This window comes from Talpa europaea (genome assembly GCF_964194135.1).
Source record: "Talpa europaea genome assembly, chromosome: 13".
Taxonomy (NCBI): domain Eukaryota; kingdom Metazoa; phylum Chordata; class Mammalia; order Eulipotyphla; family Talpidae; genus Talpa; species Talpa europaea.
In genome coordinates, this window is record NC_140080.1 from 88,185,170 (window position 1) to 88,202,519 (window position 17,350).

Consider the following 17,350-nt stretch of genomic DNA (forward strand, 5'->3'; position numbering starts at 1 on the left):
ATGGTACTATACTTGGTCACAGGTGAAGTTCGGAGTCAGGTCCCTGCCCTCCTGACTTCAGAGTCTTGGGGAGAAGAAGCTGATGCCACTCAATAGAGGAATTAATGACAACTGGGCAAAAGTTGGTTAAACCAGAGATGATCAATGTTACTTTGTACTTGTGTGGGAGCCAGGAAATACCACTAGTGTGAGTCCTGGGGTGGGTGGGCTGGGGCAGACTTGCCTCTCGGTTGGTTGGGTGAGATTGCAGAGACCTTGTGACGTCACGTAAATCATCACTGAGTCCATAAAACACCTCATATTGTTCCCCCTCCTTTGCTCTCTATTCTGGAACTATCCTCACAGACAAATGACCCTATGTGAGAGCCCTGTCGTGGGTGGGTGGAGGGAAATCTTTTCCGCAGTCCCCAGGGAACCTGTCCTCTCCAGGCCCGGGACCAAATGTGCTAAATGTCTCCCAGCGCTTGCCTGCTTCCTTCCTCTGCTGACTTGATAATAAGACACCCCCAGAGCCCCCGCCTTGAAATGCCTGCCCGGGGCAAGCTCTCTGGTGCCTTATTCCTTCCTCCTCTGCTCTTGCCACTTTATTTTCCATCTCCTGGAAGGACAGACTGCTTCTGCTGCCCCTGCCCCCCTCCTGAAGACTCCCCTCAGCCAGCGGCTCTGTCCACTCCTGTCCACACCAGCACACAGACCTCATCCACACCTGGGGCTCCAGCTACATCCTTCTTCCTGCTACTCCCCATCACCTCTTGCCTCCAGTACAAACCTTCCAGATTCCCCATCTGACTCCTTCTCCAGAAAGGCCTGGGAGCCCCCACAAAACCAAGCCATTTCCTTCTCCCCACTCCCAAGCGCCATGTCTGCTCTGCTCTGATAGTGGTACTTCCGTTTCTTCCAGCCTGAGGCTCAGGAGGCGCCTTGGACGCCTGCCTCTTCTCATCATGCCCCCTCACCCCTCGTCAGCAGGCAGCGTAGCCTGCTGGCTCTGTCTCCTTGGTCAGCCCCACCTCACCTTCCCTCACGCTGACTCTGCTGGTTTCTCAGCTGTGTTGCTGGAACAGCCTCCCTGGTTCCCATCCTGCTCTCTCTCCAGTCTGTCCTCCGATGCCCCCACATTATGCTCCATATGTCATGTTCCAAAAAGCAAATTTGAACTTGGAATTTTTCTATTTAGACGCTCATTCTCCATTGACCGACCTGTAACCTTCAGTGTAAATTCAAACCTTTTTAGCCTGGTGTATGAGCTGCGGCCTTATCGTTTGACACCCCTGGCCTCTAAGACACCCCCTAACCCTCGTGGTGGGTGCCACCTGGATAGAACGGAACAGATGAGGAAAGGGAGCTCACCTCATTTTTTTTTAATGCTGAAAATCTTCTAAGTAATAGAAGCTACTAGTGTGAAGAAAAAAATACTTTGAATTGCATTACTTCTTTATAAACTGGATCTATAGAAAGGTCTTAACTGTCAGTTCTAAAAGGAGAACATGTGGTTAATCCCGGAATCTCTCTCTTCCTTTCATTTTTACACATGAAGGAAGAAGTTGAAACATAAAGAGCCAAGGAGGACTTAAAGTCAATTGTGTATCAAAGGCATAAAAAGGTCTCTCTAGGTGTCCACTAGTGAAAACCACACAACTCACTTAACTAACACACTTCAGAAGACTTCAACAATGCAGAAGGCAGCCATTAGCTGGGAGCTCTGCTAGTTACAGCGAAATGTGACTACTTCCACTTAATGGATGCAAACAACACAAGATGTTGGGGTTTTCAAGTCGACTTCTAATAAAGACACTGATGGTCAGTATAGATCATGTCAATTATACATTAGGAACACTTCTCAAACCCCCTCATTTAATGCTGTGGATTTTTCTGACCTCTGGATTGAATCAGGTAGACTTTGGGGATAATCAAAACAGACCCATGATGAGTAAGGTAGTGATTAGGTGCCCTATTTATTAAATCACTGCCTTCCCTTTTTAGAGTGCTAACCTGATTAGCAGGGAACTAATGTATCTATTTTGCATTCTGGGAAGAAATTCAAATTGAATTAAGCAGCCACTCGTTGATCTCCCGCATAGCCAGTCGGTCAGCACACCTGCTGATGCTGACTCCCAAATATCCCTCAAACCTACCTGTCCTCCCTCTGTTCCTCCACTAACACCCAGTCTGGCGGCTGATTTCTCTCAGATTCAGCCTCCTAAGTAGTCTCTCTATTCCCACCTTGGCCTCCCATAATGGCAGAGTGACCTTTTCAAAATGCACAGAGCTTTATGTCATTCTTCTACTCAAAATACTCACACTTCCCACTCCCCTTGGGATGAAAGACCCAGATTCTTCATTTGTCCTGTGGGGGCCCATGTGGCTTCACCCCACCAACTCCATCTCTAGTTGCACTTTGCATCACAGAGCAGCTGCTCATGCTTTCTCAGATGGGCCCCTAGACTGCTTAAACATACCGAGCTCCATCCTGCCTCAGGATCTTGGTCCATGCTGTTCTTCTGTTGGGAGCACTTCTTCAACCTCAGGTTAGTCACATCTTCCAGGGAGCCCCCGAGCAGGCCACATACTTCAGAGCATCTCCACTGTCTCCTGGTGGCATGTGCCATGGATCCATTTCTTTGTATGATTGCACTTTAGCCTCTGTCTGTCCACAGGCTGCCTCTGGTGGTGGTGGCATTGGGTCTGTCTTTCCCTCTCCACTGTGTACTCTCCACTTGGCGCAGTGTCTGCCGCAGTCTAGTGACTCAAAATGGAGTTGTTGGACCAAAATTGTGGACCTCCAGAAGATGCCTGTGCAAGCCCCTCACCTCTTTCCACCTCTGCAGAACTGCTGACTGTACTGCAATGTATTCTTGCCCCAGAGGAAGCCCACACCTCCCTCTGGCAAAAGCTAGAAGTCATTTCTTCAATGGGTGAAGCTACTACAGAAGTGAAATATGCATGCAGCCAGGCGTCCTCAGTGCTTTGAGCTATTTACTTTCACTCTACAATTAGAAATCTCAGACCATGAAATTTGGGGGTAGCTGTCGCCTTGTGGAATGAAACTGCAGCTGTCACCATTATTTTGTGGTTTGTCCTTCTGGTTGGTGAGAATCTGGAGCTGCTGATTTCTGGGGCCTACTGTTTCAACTGAACAGATTGCAGTAGTTGCATAACCATATAGGCCTTTCAGACAGAATCAGCCGCACACCTGTGCCCTCATGCCCTCATGTGTGTGCATGCATGCACTTGCCACCACCACCAGGAGGAGGCGCCCTTGTGGAGCACAAGTTAAAATTCTTAATTACAAGTTCAGAGCAGCAGCACGTGACACAGACTATCTGAAATTAGAAAGTGTGTAGAACATGGAGGAAAACACCCACACAACAAGGCCGTGGCCAGGCAGATGTAGAGGCAGAAGTCTGTTAGAGAAGTTTATCTGTGGGGAGTGAAATATCCCCTGTAAAATGGCCTGGGCTTTGCAGTTGAACAAACTTGGACTTGACCCAGCCCCCTTTGCTGCTGAGCCTCACTCCAGTGGAAATGGAGGGAGGGACCTGCTCTAGGGACAGACAGTGATTGCTGCAGCCTGACTCTAGTGGGGGCAGTCTGCCATTGGCCAGCAGTAGCTTAGAAAACGGAGTTTCAGTAGCAGCCTCACTGCCCCCCAAAATGGTGTCTGTGAGGAGTCCCAGAAGGACAGAGAGTCCACGCCACTGAAAACCTGGCCTGAAGGTCAGCAACTGCCAGGCTCTGGGAGGGCCCGCTAGGGAGGTGGCTCAGAGAAGGCTTAGCCTCCCTTTTCTGCCTGCCCTGAGCTCCCCTCCCACGGCCCTATTCCCCTGATTGTTTGACCCAACTTAGCACAGTAGCATGGCCTCTTTCTTTCAAAACGTTTTTTTAATATTCTCAATTATAAAATGTTCATCTTTGTCTTAAAAGTAAAAGCAGTACAATAAAAATCACCCATAGTCCCTGTCACTGGAGAAGAAAAATCACACACTCTTATATCTTAGAGAATTCTTTGTCAACACACACACATGGCTTTCCTTTTCCAGAAATGGAGTGTTTAGTGCATGCGCTTCTAACTATCCTGATGACCTTTCCATGTCCATAAATACAGATGTGTGCAGATTCTAATGGCTACACAGAATTCCCCTGCGTCCACCATTCTTCTGTAACCACTTGTAGGCCTTCGGGCTATTCCAGTATTTCACTATATAAACAGTACAGTGAATATAATCCTAGAAGATATATATAATACTCTTGACCAGTTTTTTCCCTTGGTATAAATTCTAAAAGTGGAATTATTATGAAAAGGAATATACACATTAAAATTTTGATGCCAAATTAGCAATTATCTGTTGCCAAATTATCACCCAAAAAGGCTGAACCAATTAGACACTCATCAACAGTGTGGATAAGAACCATTTCTCTGCAGCTTTGTCACCCCTGGGTGCTGCCTTGGGGGCACGAGGGGTATTTTTCTCCCTTCCCCTTCCTACTATCTCTCATCTGTAGTTGACTCCCTCAGTCAATAGCTCTTTGGAAATTGCAACTCCCAGAAAATAAATCCTTTTAGTGTAGCTGAACCGTGCTAAATGCTTCTCAATACCAATACCAAGAATGGGGTTGGATTTATTAACATGTTGTTTGCTGAGGATCTGATAGAAAGATTCCCTTACCTTGGAGAGTCGCAGGATACTTTGAGGAAGAATAAATGAGGGGAGGGCCTCCCCTAGTGGCACAGCGGTTGAGCGCTGGGCTGCGAAGCTTCCCGCAGACTGCAGCGCCAGTTGGATCCCCGGCCGCCAGCGAGGATCCCACATGGCGCACAGACCTCTCCTGTCGCGCCCGCTGCTCCCCTCAGCAGTGTACTTCGGTCCTTCTGCCTGCTCTGCTCCCCGCTCTGGCTCTGGTGAATTCTCTCACCCTCCTGCGCTTCTGACTGTACCCAGTGCTTGTATAAATAAATAAATAAATCTTAAAAAAAAAAAAAACATACTCATAGTTATTACCTTTGAGTAGCAAGGTTTAGGTGGTATTTTTCCATTTCAACATTTCTGGAGGTTTTACTTGTAAAATAGTTAGGCCTCTACTCCTTTCCCTTTTGCCAGCTGCTGCTTTAAGGTGTGATGTTGAGCTGGGGTGGTCACTCTCTCTGCCCCAGGGCCCTGCAGAGATTCTGCTGGGAAGAACAGGCAGGGAAGGGCAGAGTCTGGCCTGGGGGGCAGCTGGACCCCTGAGTCTGGCTGCTTAAGCAGCTTTTTTTTAACTCTCCAATTGCCTCTTTGAGATATATTTCACATGCCATTTTTTTATTATTATTTTTATTTTATATATTTTTTACATCATTTTTCATTTTTTGCACAATGTATGCATTTTCATCTTGGTTATAGTCCCCATACAGTTCCCACACCCTTGTTTTGATCCTACTCCCACCCCCACCTCACCCCGTAGTGTATCTCTGGTTTATAGTTGCTTGTTGATTTTGCTTTTTACATTATAATAAGGTTTTTTCCTGGTCCCTTATGTAGGTTTTCTAAATTCCTGCTATGAGTGAGACCATCCAGTATTTTTCTTTTTCTTTTTTACTTATTTTGCTGAGCATGATCCCTTCCAGCTGCAAATTGCATGAGTTTATCTTTTTTTGACTGCTGAGTAATATTCCATGGTGTATATGTACCACATCTTCTTGATCCAGTCATCTATTTTTGGGCATTTGGGTTGTTTCCATAGCTTAGCTATTGTAAATAGTGCTGCTATAAACATAGAGATGCAGGTGCCCTTTTGAATTAACATTTTTGTGTCCTTTGGGTAAATACCTAGGAGTGGAATTTCACACACTTTTTAATGATGCTTAAATCTAATTTTCAGAAACAAGTAAAATACATTCAAATTTGGATCTCTAGTCTTGATGGATGTACCTTGTTTTTTTTGTTGTTGTTGTTGTTGAACATAATTAATCCCTTGATAAATGCATAGCAGATAAAAAACTTTCCTATTCTCCATTGTGGCTAATAGATGAGGAATAATTAAAACTCATAAATAACCATTAAATAATTTGCCTTCAGCGATAACATCTTTAAATGTGTAACATCATAACAATTTTCAAGCCTTGTTAGACATTCTCTTGTACACAGAGCCCCTTTGCAGGGAGAGATTTCTGAATACATTGAAAATGAGACATTATTACTCAGTAATAAGATGCAGAATAACTTCACCATGGTGATCATTATTTTATCTTTGCAATTATAGACGTATCAAGTGGATCTGAAGCCCAATGGATCAGAAATCATGGTCACAAATGAAAACAAAAGAGAATATATTGAGTATGTATACACACATTTACAATCTTACTCAACTGAACAGTAGATTGAGTTCACACTTTGGCAAGAATGTGAGCTCCTTTCTGGCTAACAGGAAGGTGACTTATGGGATGAAGACTGTGATTTTATCACGACGTTGCCAAGCTGCCATGGGGAGGAGCAATGTCAGGAGGAGGAGGTCTGCGTTATTGAGCAAAATGGCAAGCGCTCTTGGAGTCTGTGGCTAGTTAGTCTAAAATTGAGAGTCACACCACTGGCTGCCAGAGACTGCAGTGACCATTAGCGACTCCTGGGATGAAATTTGGCACAACCAAAGATAAGATAGTTTATCCTTCTCCTAATTTCTTTTCTGTCAAGAAGATAGCTAAAATGAATAGGGAAAAGTCAGCACATGCCAACATGTGAGTTATTGCTGACAACTGTGCTTTTCTTAAACCAGTCTCACTGCAGTTGGTGGGACAAGTCAGTGCACCCTTGGAAGTCTAGCTTTGATGGTACCCCAGGGCAGTTTATACTGGGCAGAAAACCTTTCTTAGGTGTATCACGTTTTCCTCTCTGGTATATATGTGGCTTCAAATGTGCAATTCTGGGCCGAGAGTGGCCAAGTGGCCTCGCCAGCCCAGTGCCAGGTGCAGTGAGAGGCTCCTATTTGGCTCTGTCGTGGCCTTGTACCTTGTCCAAAGCCAGTGCCCTGTCAGCTCATAGGGCCCTTCTTCCCTGCTTATCTTAGTTGGTCAGAGGTCTTGGGAGGAGTGGCCCAGGGTCTTGGTCTACTCATGTGCTCAGCAAAGAAACAAGTACTGTCCTTCCTCATTAGGAAGAAAGGGAGGTATTGGGGTCTCTACTTCAAGACCCTGGAAAGCATGGTTCATTATTGCATAGCAGACGACCCTCTCCTCTTCGAAGTACAGACTTTGAATAGGTCTTTAGAACCACTCCAGCCCAGGGGGTTAGGGTCAAAAGTCTGAAGACTGGGCCCATGTGATGTGTGTTAGGTGTCGTTCTTTGCAGTTAATTCTTCCAGGTAACACTTTGGTGTGGAAGGAGGTAACATTTTGGTGGGGAGGGTGTCAGGCAGTGTCAGCCGCTCTGATAAAAGGATGGTTGGAATCTCTACCTGCTCCTGAGCATGTATTCCCTGGCGCAATCAGCAGCCTTTCAGACTGACAGCTGCACAAAGCTCAGCAAAGGCTGATGGAGTGAGCAGGGGCTGCACAGCCTGGTCCTCAGGCCCGTTGCCATGGCGCCACACCCTGGGTGAGGCCTCTGTGATGAGCTCCTTGTGTATCTCAGGACAAAACGCCTTAGATGGAATCCAAAGTGAATTCTCTGGCAGCCAGATCTGCTTGTGCGCTGAATGTTATCACAGGAAAAATGGTCTCTGTGGATCTGTTATGTAAAGAGGACTTAGCATTTGCCCCCCAATTTTGGTATGAAAGTGTTAGTGCAGTCATTTTGCTGATAAACTATATGTCAGTGTTGAAAGTACGTATTCTAGAATGAAATGTCAGTGACAAAACATGTTCTACTAGATACCCCCTTTAAAAATGTATGTACCTGTTTATACAGGGGTGTGTGTGTGTGTGTGGTACACATATGCCCATGCCCTCTGGCCTTTTTCTCCCCTAGTCGCATATACACAGCAATTTTGATCAAAAAACATTACTGGAGGGAGAGGAGAGAAAGAAAGCAGTTAGTCTTTTGAATCCTCTGGGATTTGAGGTTTTTCACACATTCTTGAAAGAATTGACTAAACACCGGGTGAGACACAATTGCAGTTGTGAGATAAGAGGTGAGCGCTGGTGACAATGGAGGTACTTATTATATATGGGTCCTCTCTCCCGCAGCTTGGTCATCCAGTGGAGATTCGTGAACAGGGTCCAGAAGCAGATGAACGCTTTCCTGGAGGTCAGTGTGCCCCGGGGACTCAGCCCCCACCCATCGGCACAGGGCGGGGGGATGGCTTCCCCTTAGGTGGGGCTGGAGGTGCTCACGCCCGTCCCCCCAACAAGCGGCTGTGGCTGCACTTTGGTCCTCTGTTAGCTTGGGTTTGTTTAGTGACCCTTAGCTTTGCTTCTCTTGTGTTTTTAAGGAGAACTCTTTACAGACTTAACCCAGAAGGGTAAGCCCCCCACAGAGACCAAATCACTGCCCTGTTGAGGAGCCTAGGGGATGGCTGGGAGACACAGTGCTGACCTGTGCTGGGGTGACAGCACTGGAGAGACGAGGGCTCAAGAGTGAACACCTGACAGACAGCTCCCACTCTGTCACCCCACCCCGAAGCCGTTCCTGCCCTGTCAGTGCTCAGACTATTGTTTTTATTCCCTCCCTTCATGCCCACGTCTTCTTCACAGACTTCACCCCTGTGCAGGTCCACGTCAGACCCATTTTTGTAAGCTGGGTTTTCTCGTGCCCCAAGTCACCTCGTGCCAGCGCCCCTACTGTTATTCATGTCATTCAGATCCTAGTATTTCATGTCAGCTCCACAGCCAGGCCTTGGGGAAGGGCCCCAGCAGAGGATGCTGGAACTCATCATTTTAAAAAATTAGTTGCCTGGACCAAAAGCGAAATTCCTTGTTAAATCTTGATGCTTATTAGTTAAGGAAAACACAGGAGCAGGCCCAAGGCCACAAAACAACACCCCACTGAGCCAACGAGGGTTCTTATTCAACTGTGGTCCCCCGACTCTCCCCGAGTGACCTGCGCTTGGTGAGCCCAGCTCTAGCCAAAAAAAGTTCCAGGACTTAGGCCATAAAATGTGAATTAGGAAGAAGTGGGGGATTGCAGGTTTCATTATTTAAGTAACAACGCCCGGCGGCTGTCCCAGCCCCACCCGGGTGATGCACAGGCCCAGCGCCCACCACGTGCCAGGCAAGTGGCTTGGGGGCTCCCAGTCCCTCCACAGTTAGCAGTGACCCAGAAACTGGAGCAGGCTCCAGCCACCCGGCCCCTTCCTGCTTCAGCTGTTTGCCGCCATACCTTCTTTTAACCACGTCACCTTGCGTGTCTATGGCCTGTGCGTGTAGGACACATGGACATAACACAGGCACACGGCGTTTTGTCCTGAATGGCATTTGGAATTCCCTTGCCTACACTAACCCATATTTTCATGGGGTTTCAACAGTTACCTGAACCTTCTAGATCCTACTGCTTTTCAAAATCTCTATATTGTGATTGTGCTGTTTTTATTGGAACTGCAATTCTGGATATGGCCATTGATAAATCTTCGGTAAAGAAAGAATTTTTCCTGCCTAACCAAAACACATTTGTTTCCCCTGTAAAATATTCCTTTGAAGGAAAATGTATGTAGAGTGATTGTTTTTTTGTTTCTTTCAGGGATTCACAGAACTGCTGCCTATTGATTTGATTAAAATCTTTGATGAAAATGAACTGGAGGTTCGTACTGTACACATCTTCTATAAAGTAGATTTTTCTTAAGGCACCTCTTACAGAAATGCTGTTTTAATCTTCTCTGCTCCATAATGCCCTAGGCGTAAGCTCAGATGAATACATGGCTCTAAGGGGCTTGTCTGTTCTCTTGTATGGGGGGAGAGGGACAGCAGCTGTCCCATGTAGCCCCCTGGCCCAGGAGAGGTCAGTTCTGAGACACCAGGAGAGGCCGGCTGAGCTGGGCAGCTGTGGGGCCTGGCGCTCCAGCTGGGGAGCAGTGCTGCAGCTCAGGTCATTGGGGCAGGCTGGCCGAGGGCCTTGTGCCTCCACTCTACCCCTCCATGGCCACCAAATGGGGTATTGGCCAGGAGGCGAGTGTGAACAGCCACTGGGGCCCGTGGACCTCATGTTTCAGTGAACTTGACTTAAGTTGAATGAGGAAAACATCAGAGCAACAAGGAACTAGCAGGAGGTCGCTTAAATATTAGATTGTTTCAGCTCCTTTGTGTGGACACTGGCAAGAACTAGCTATTTAAAAAGAAAGGGATCACTGATTATTGTGTTGAGAAAAACGAGGAGGAGAAGCTATTGATGGGACTCCATTTTCCACTTGACCAAGCCACATCCAGCGAAGCATGTCTCACAGACCACTGTCTGTTCTTTTTTCTTAGCATGCAAACTTGGAGATCGATGATGTCACAGAAATCATCCTGTGTGGGGTGGGGGAGGCTGAGGCAGGGAGACTGCAGTGACCGTGCAGGCTCGCCCAGCAAAGCGTTGGTGCAGTCAGGGCCAGAACCCCATTTGTCAGGCCTCTGTTTAGTGCTTCCTTTTACACCAGTTCCTCTCCAGCAAGAGCATAGGCATCGCCCACAGCAGCCTTCCCTGCAAGAGGGGGCGAGCCAGGAAGGAAAGCAGCCTGGGGCTGGCTGGCTAAGCCACAGAATCTGGGCAGATGAGGCCAGTTGCCGTCACCGGGGTTGACGTGGGAGATGAGTCCTCGTGTCGTAAAGCGCTGATTCTTTTGTGGGTGGGAGGTATTTTCATATAAGGAGACAAATGACCTCCCAAAGGGGGACAGCTGAGTAACGAGCAGATGTAAATGGAGCGTAGGAAAATCTGTATGCACTGTGCTAAGATTAGAGAGATGGGGAGATGGGTGGATGAGTTTTCACTTCCAACATGAGATGCCGTGGCCTATGCGTGCGTTACATTAGGTCCCCTCATTACCTGCACGATCTCCGTGGCCTGGTGCAGGTGAAATTCGGAGTACCTGCTCCCCTTCACCTGCTTCTGTGAGCTGCCGGCCCATCTGCTTTGCACGGGAATAGATGCCAGTGTCGTGGAAGAGGCCGTTTCTCCGAGGGTGGCATTGTCCTCTCTCCTGCCGCACCATTTACCTCTGGTCCATCTCCTCCCTAGTTGCTGATGTGCGGCCTTGGCGACGTGGATGTGAACGACTGGAGGCAGCATTCTATTTACAAGAACGGCTACTGCCCTAACCACCCGGTCATTCAGTGGTTCTGGAAGGTAAGGCAGGGCCTCTGCGGCTAGCCCGGCTCCTCCACCTGACTCAGGCCAGAGGCCTGGGCTGCCTTCTGCCATCTGGCTCCAGGACAGTTGCTGGAAATTGGGGCTGTGAGCACTTGGCTGCTGGGGGCAAGAGGAGGCTCCTGGGGAGCAGCCCACTTACTCTAGCAGACAGCTCCTCTGATGGAGCAGGTTAGCCCTTAGCCACGAACTGTCCTTCCTTGGCCTCCAGATGAAAGCAGCTTCTGTTGAAGCATCCCATTAAGTAGAATAGCTGCAAAGTAGGTAGCTGGACTCAGAACTGGGACGAGTTCTCCAAAATGTAAATAAAATAGACTTCGCACGGCTGAAGCATGCTTTGGGGCTAACTTTTCCAAGATGCCATTTTGGCAAAAAAAATCGTTTTCCCACTTTTTTAGTTAATCCCAACAAACATCTTGATTTTCATGTCACTCAGTCAGTGATGGCAAATGAAACCTTGGTTTGCTGTCTGAGGGCCGGTGTTCTCATTCTGTTCCCCGCAGGACAGACAAGAAAGAGGAGGGAGCAGGCCCAAGGCTAAGCTGAAGACTGACAAACAACTACAGGGGAAAAACTGTTTAGTGCAGAAATAAATCCTCTAACTTATTTCCCATTTCTGAGTGTCTATTACTAACACAATTTCAAGTGCCAGCTGAAGTGTAGAGACGAAAAGAAAAAAGTAGAATCTTCAAATCCTAATCCAAGTCTCAATCAGCTTTGATTTTTTTTTTTTTGCACTTGAAGTAACAGTAAAACTGACTCAATTGTTGTCATAATTCAGATATGTGAGACACACCCATTATTTTCAAAGCCTACCCACTGTTTCCTTCCTTCCCTCTTTCCTGCCTGCTTATAAAATGTTCTCTTTAGAAAATTTCGTCTGCCGTCTGAAATCCCACCTCCTCACAGCTCCCTGGTGTTTGACGCTTCTCACACTGCGTGTTTATCGTTGGCCTGAGGGGCTGCAAGGCTCCTGGGCAGAAACCTAAGTTCAGTCCCATCAAAGAGTTTGCTTTTTATGTCATTTCTTTTGACCTGCTAGCAGAAGGGGAAAAGGGATGTTGCCATCTCTTGCTCCCTAAACGAGAGCGGCCAGTATTGTGGCCTCGAGAGAAAGGAGGACCTGAGTTTCAGAGCCCGCCAGCCGGGCCTTACCTGGGTGGAGGGAGGCCCGTCCCACCTGTCTGAGCGACCGCCCGCTTCTCTTCCAGGCTGTGCTGCTGATGGACGCTGAGAAGCGGATCCGACTCCTGCAGTTTGTCACCGGGACATCCCGCGTCCCTATGAACGGATTTGCCGAGCTCTATGGTGAGGGGGTGCTATGTGGTTCCCCCTCCTGTGACTTCCTAGGTGGGCCCCACGCGGGCCCCTGAGACACAGCCCATGCTCCGCCTCCACCCAGAACCGCACCTGCAGGAGAGGTGGCCTGTGCTTGTTCCGGGCTGCCTAGAGCATTACCTTTGTGGGGTGGTGTGGGGGGTGGGGGAGTGGAGTGGTTTGTACAGAGAGCCAGAGGCTAGTCTTGTTTTCTTGTACTTTATATAATCAGTTTTTGCAGAATCCTCTACTTGGTTATAACCAAACGTTTTAAAGGACTCCTCACCTACATGAGGTAGAATTCTTCAGTATTTACTATAGATTAAAAAAATTGCTTTTTCTGCCGCATATTGAGGTTCATGTTTCACCTTTTTGCCTCCCAAAATCATTGTAAATGTAAATGCCCAGGGGTCGGCTGAGAGGCCGCAGCTGTCTGCCTTCCCTGTGTTGGTGGGTCTGTTAAAGTGGGGGCCATTCCATCCTGAAGGTGCTGTCTGGGCCTTGTGTCCCCCAATACCAAATGTTAACTATTACGTGGCAAACAAAGGGGGTGGCGCCGCCTACTCTTGAGGTTACACCTTCATGAGGAAGGGATCCTGTGGCCTCTCACACTCGCCTTGTCTGTCTTTCTGTGTTCCAGGTTCCAATGGTCCTCAGCTGTTTACAATAGAGCAATGGGGAAGTCCTGAAAAACTGCCCAGAGCTCACACATGGTGAGTGACAAAACCCCAGTCATCAGCAAGCAGTATTTTAAATATTTCACCGCATGTAACCCTGAGCTGGAATCTCTAGACAGCTCCGTACCCAGCCCTGGCAGCGTGCAATGTCAGTGACACAGGTAGAAAGAGAAGCTGTACGGTAACGCTGATAAAACCCAATCCAAGACTTGAGTGGACCTGCGCCTTTGGCTCATGAGGGTTAAGCTGTGGGGAATTTTCCCCCTGCAAACCCTGTCTTCCCTAAGAATTCCAAGAAGCAGAGGTTCTGCTGCCTGTTTGCCATACATGGACATTATAGCTCCCCAGCTCAAAACACTGGATTTTAACTCATTGGTTGTAGAGAATTTGGGATAAAATTCCCTGTAGAAAACTTGTTTTTAAAGGCCCACCATAGCTGTTAGTAGCCCCTAAGTCTCTCCACTTTGGTGCCAACGTGATGGTGGAGAGAGTCAGAGGTCACACACAGGACCATTGTCCAGGGAAACGTGGAGTGTGACCGCCCTCAGGAGGCCTCCCCAGACTGGGCAAGGAGGCAGCAGGGTGTCCGTACCACTGGAGAGTCCCATAAATCCCGCACAGAGGTGGACTCAGGCGCTAGGCCTTCATGGGGCTCTCTGGAAGCCCCGGCTCGCCCAGGCCCTGGGCCCTCATGCAGGCTCCCTGGCTCTGCTGTTCCTCCTGGCTCTGTGGGAAGCCAGTGGAAGTGGTGGTGGTGAGCAACCCGCCCGCCTTTCTCACGGCCTGAGTTGGCCAGACTGTGCAGCCTGGTGCGGCTGAGCTCTCCTTCACCTCCATGTGCCAGCTCAGGGAGCGCAGGCGCGAGAAATACTGTCTATGAAAGGTTTTTGCTTCTGTTTGACTTGTACCATTCAGATGTCTGGATGGAATGAACAGGGCCGAGGCCCCCTGGAAAGCCAGCCCACATTGCGAATATCTAAAGCGGTCTTGTTAGCCCTCCCTGCCTCTGGGGGGGGAGGGTGTTTTGGTTGTTTGGAGCTTTTATTCCAAACAAGACTGGAGTCATGTAGTTTTCTGATTATAATTGTCTCCATTTGAAAGGCAGCTAGCCCAGGGACTGTGGGTTCTCTCAGCTTACTAGGTCTAGTCTCTGGAGTACCAGCTAAATAAATTATGGACCCAGCTGCCTCCGCAACAGGAACCACCTAGAAAGTTTAAATAAAAATCCTGATGCCAGGGTCCCACCTCAGGAGATGAGTTGGACTTTGTTGGTCCACTGTGTGGCCTGGACACTGATTTCTCCAAGCTCCTCAGGTGGCTGGCTAGGGTTTAAAATCACTGCTTTTCCCTAGGGAGGGTGAGGTCTACCCAGAGTAGGGAGGCACTTTCCCAGGGATGGTCTCCCCGACTAACTGTCCCCTGGTGGGGAGCAGTGGCAGGCAGGCTACGCAGGCCAGCCAGTGTGGAATGGGCCTGGCTCTGCTCCAGACAGGTCCAGATTGTTCTGTAATGGAGGAAGCAGACATTTGCTAGCACAGCAGTCCCACAAATGCACATGGCCCTAGATATGTTTAATTTCTTTCACGTCTTATTAAAATATAAAATATACAAGTTTCAGAATAAAAACCTGGCTCACCAGAAGAGCTAGGATTCAGTGAGCTAATAGAGAGAAAGTGCCTAAATAAGGCTGATGGGCCTGGGACATATGTTTTACTAGCCCTGACAGTGTGAGTGGCCATCTTCATGACAGGTACAGGTCAGCAGTCCACCCTACAGGCTTCCATCTGTGACCCGCTGCTTGCACCCCATGTGGGCTTTCACCACCCGTGGGCGCCCACCATGTGCCTGGTGCTGTGTCTGTTTCTGTTGACCCTCCTAGCACCTGCAAGCACTCCCCATTTCGCAGAAGAGCAGATAGGTGCAGAGAACAAGGTGGCGGCCCAGAGTGACCAGCAGGTCTGGCACAGCCAGAATTTGAACTTGGTCCTGTAGACAAATGGGCTTCGTGGCTCCCAGAAGCCTTCGTATGTCTAAAGACCTCACTATCAGCATGTGGTTTGAAACCCCCCAACCAGCTTCCTGACACTTAGGGGCTTGTTACAAATGAAGCGTTTCACTCTGAATGTCGGTTCCTGCAGAGCAGATTTTTTTTTTTAAAGATTTATTTATTTATACAAGCACTGGGTACAATCAGAAGTGTGCGAGGGTGAGAGAATTCACCAGAGCCAGAGCGGGGAGCAGAGCAGGCAGACTGACGAAGTACACTGCTGAGGGGAGCAGCGGGCGTGGCAGGAAAGGTCTGCGTGCCATGTGGGACCCTCGCCAGTGGTGGGGGATCGAACTGGTGCTGCAGAGGCTGCGGGCAGCTTCGCAGCCCAGTGCTCAACCACTGCGATTAACGTGATTTAGGGCTGGGGTTGTGGAGCCGCGGGTTTGTGTTGAGCCTGCCCAGTCTTGCTGGCTTTACCCTCTGTGCCTCTGGATTCCCATTGCATAGTGGAGGACTCGGGGCCTGCTGGAGAATACGCGAGCACATCAAAATAGACACAGCCTCAGTTCTCTGGTGATTCCTATGGCGAGTTCTCAGTCCTTGAAGGGTTAGAAATCCTATGTCTCTTACCTCAAGTTCATGCCACCCACCCAGCGGGACTTTTACAGGACCTGGCTGTCTGAGCTGGGTTTCACAGATAATTAGAAACCTGCCCTGTGTTCTGTAGGCCGTGTAGCACTTCGAGCGAGGACAGTCTCATTGCTTGATGTGAGCTTCTAATAATCAGAATTTAGTTAAGACTGTCACAGCTGGGCCTCCCTGGTGGCTTAGGGTTTAAGTCTCAGCACTAACACCACCACAGCCTGAGTTCGATCCCCGGCCAGGAAGCTACCACACATGGCGCAGCAGACCTCTTCTCTCTTGCCCGCTGTTCCCTTTAGCAGTGTATTCAGTAAATCCACCCTTATATAAATCCTCCCCACTCTGTCTCTGGTGAATCCTCTCACCCTCTGCACCTCTGGCCTGCACCCCAGTTCTTCTACACTAAAAAAAAAAAAGACTTTCACATCCCCAGACCAGACACTCAGTGCCCCCTAGCCAGCCCTCAGAAGGCCGCTGTGACCAGGAGGCGATGATGCTGGTTCTTGACCTGCACTTCTCGTTGCTTTTGCAGCTTTAACCGCCTTGACTTACCTCCGTATGAAACCTTTGAAGATTTACGAGAGAAGCTCCTCATGGCTGTGGAAAACGCTCAAGGATTTGAGGGGGTGGATTAGTGGCCCCCAGCCTCGAGCGGGTGTTCATCTAGCAAGCCCTGCCTGCACTTTCGCATTTGCCTGACAGACCTTGCAGAGACCACGCAGAGGAGCAGTGTCTGGGCCGGGGCTCCCTGAGCCGCCTGCGCCTGTGACTCGCCCAAGTTCAGCGGAACCCAGTCCGGGGGCGCGTTCCTGCATTTTCCACTACAAATTATCAACTGGTTGATGTGTCCACGAATATCATTTCAGGAGGACTTATTCTATTTATGTTGTGCCTCTGTAGGCCAAGCCCTTAATAAATATTTTACATACTTTATAATGACAATGAATGGAATTAATCACTCTACAGGTATAGTATTACAACTCATGTTTACTTTTTAAAATGATTTAGACCGATTTTCAGATTTTATTTCATTACGATTAAAGATGTCTCATGTACTTGGAAAAGTGAGCATATTTTTTTTGTATTTGAATTTCATACCAGGTTTAATGTCAGTGACATTTTTATTTTTGAAGTACTTTGACACCCTCACCCTCTACTTTATTAGCATCGGAAGACTGATTTTTGTCGACAAACCTACAGACGAGTACTTTCAGAGAATTTAAAATAGAACATTAGGCATAATGATCATTTTTTTTTTCCACACCCAGAATGAAAACAAACTGGATATGACATTTTTTGGACAAATTGAGCATAATAGCTCCAGGCCGAGAAAACTGAACACAGCATGACAAATTTTGTGTTGACTTGAAGGAATCACACCATTATTCCTCAGAAGTGATTACGTGACCCACGGCACATTGAGACAGGGTTGGACTATTATTTCTCTTCAGAGAAATTACTTAACCCTTCCC

General features: G+C 48.3%; 1 protein-coding gene across 4 annotated transcripts in view; it reads left to right on the forward strand.

The window, feature by feature from the left end:
- NEDD4L (NEDD4 like E3 ubiquitin protein ligase) overlaps positions 1-16,513 on the forward strand; it is a gene marked incomplete at both ends in the record, with an annotated part of 297,800 nt that extends 281,287 nt beyond the window's left edge. For all 4 annotated transcript variants that reach the window (XM_084252061.1, XM_084252062.1, XM_084252063.1 and 1 more), the window contains 7 exons: positions 6,241-6,314; positions 8,159-8,219; positions 9,648-9,707; positions 11,124-11,231; positions 12,464-12,560; positions 13,210-13,282; positions 16,411-16,513. In XM_084252061.1, coding sequence (XP_084108187.1) covers positions 6,241-6,314; positions 8,159-8,219; positions 9,648-9,707; positions 11,124-11,231; positions 12,464-12,560; positions 13,210-13,282; positions 16,411-16,513 — 576 coding nt within the window. The remainder of the gene's footprint in view (positions 1-6,240; positions 6,315-8,158; positions 8,220-9,647; positions 9,708-11,123; positions 11,232-12,463; positions 12,561-13,209; positions 13,283-16,410) is intronic.
- Between the last annotated feature and the right edge of the window lie 837 nt (positions 16,514-17,350).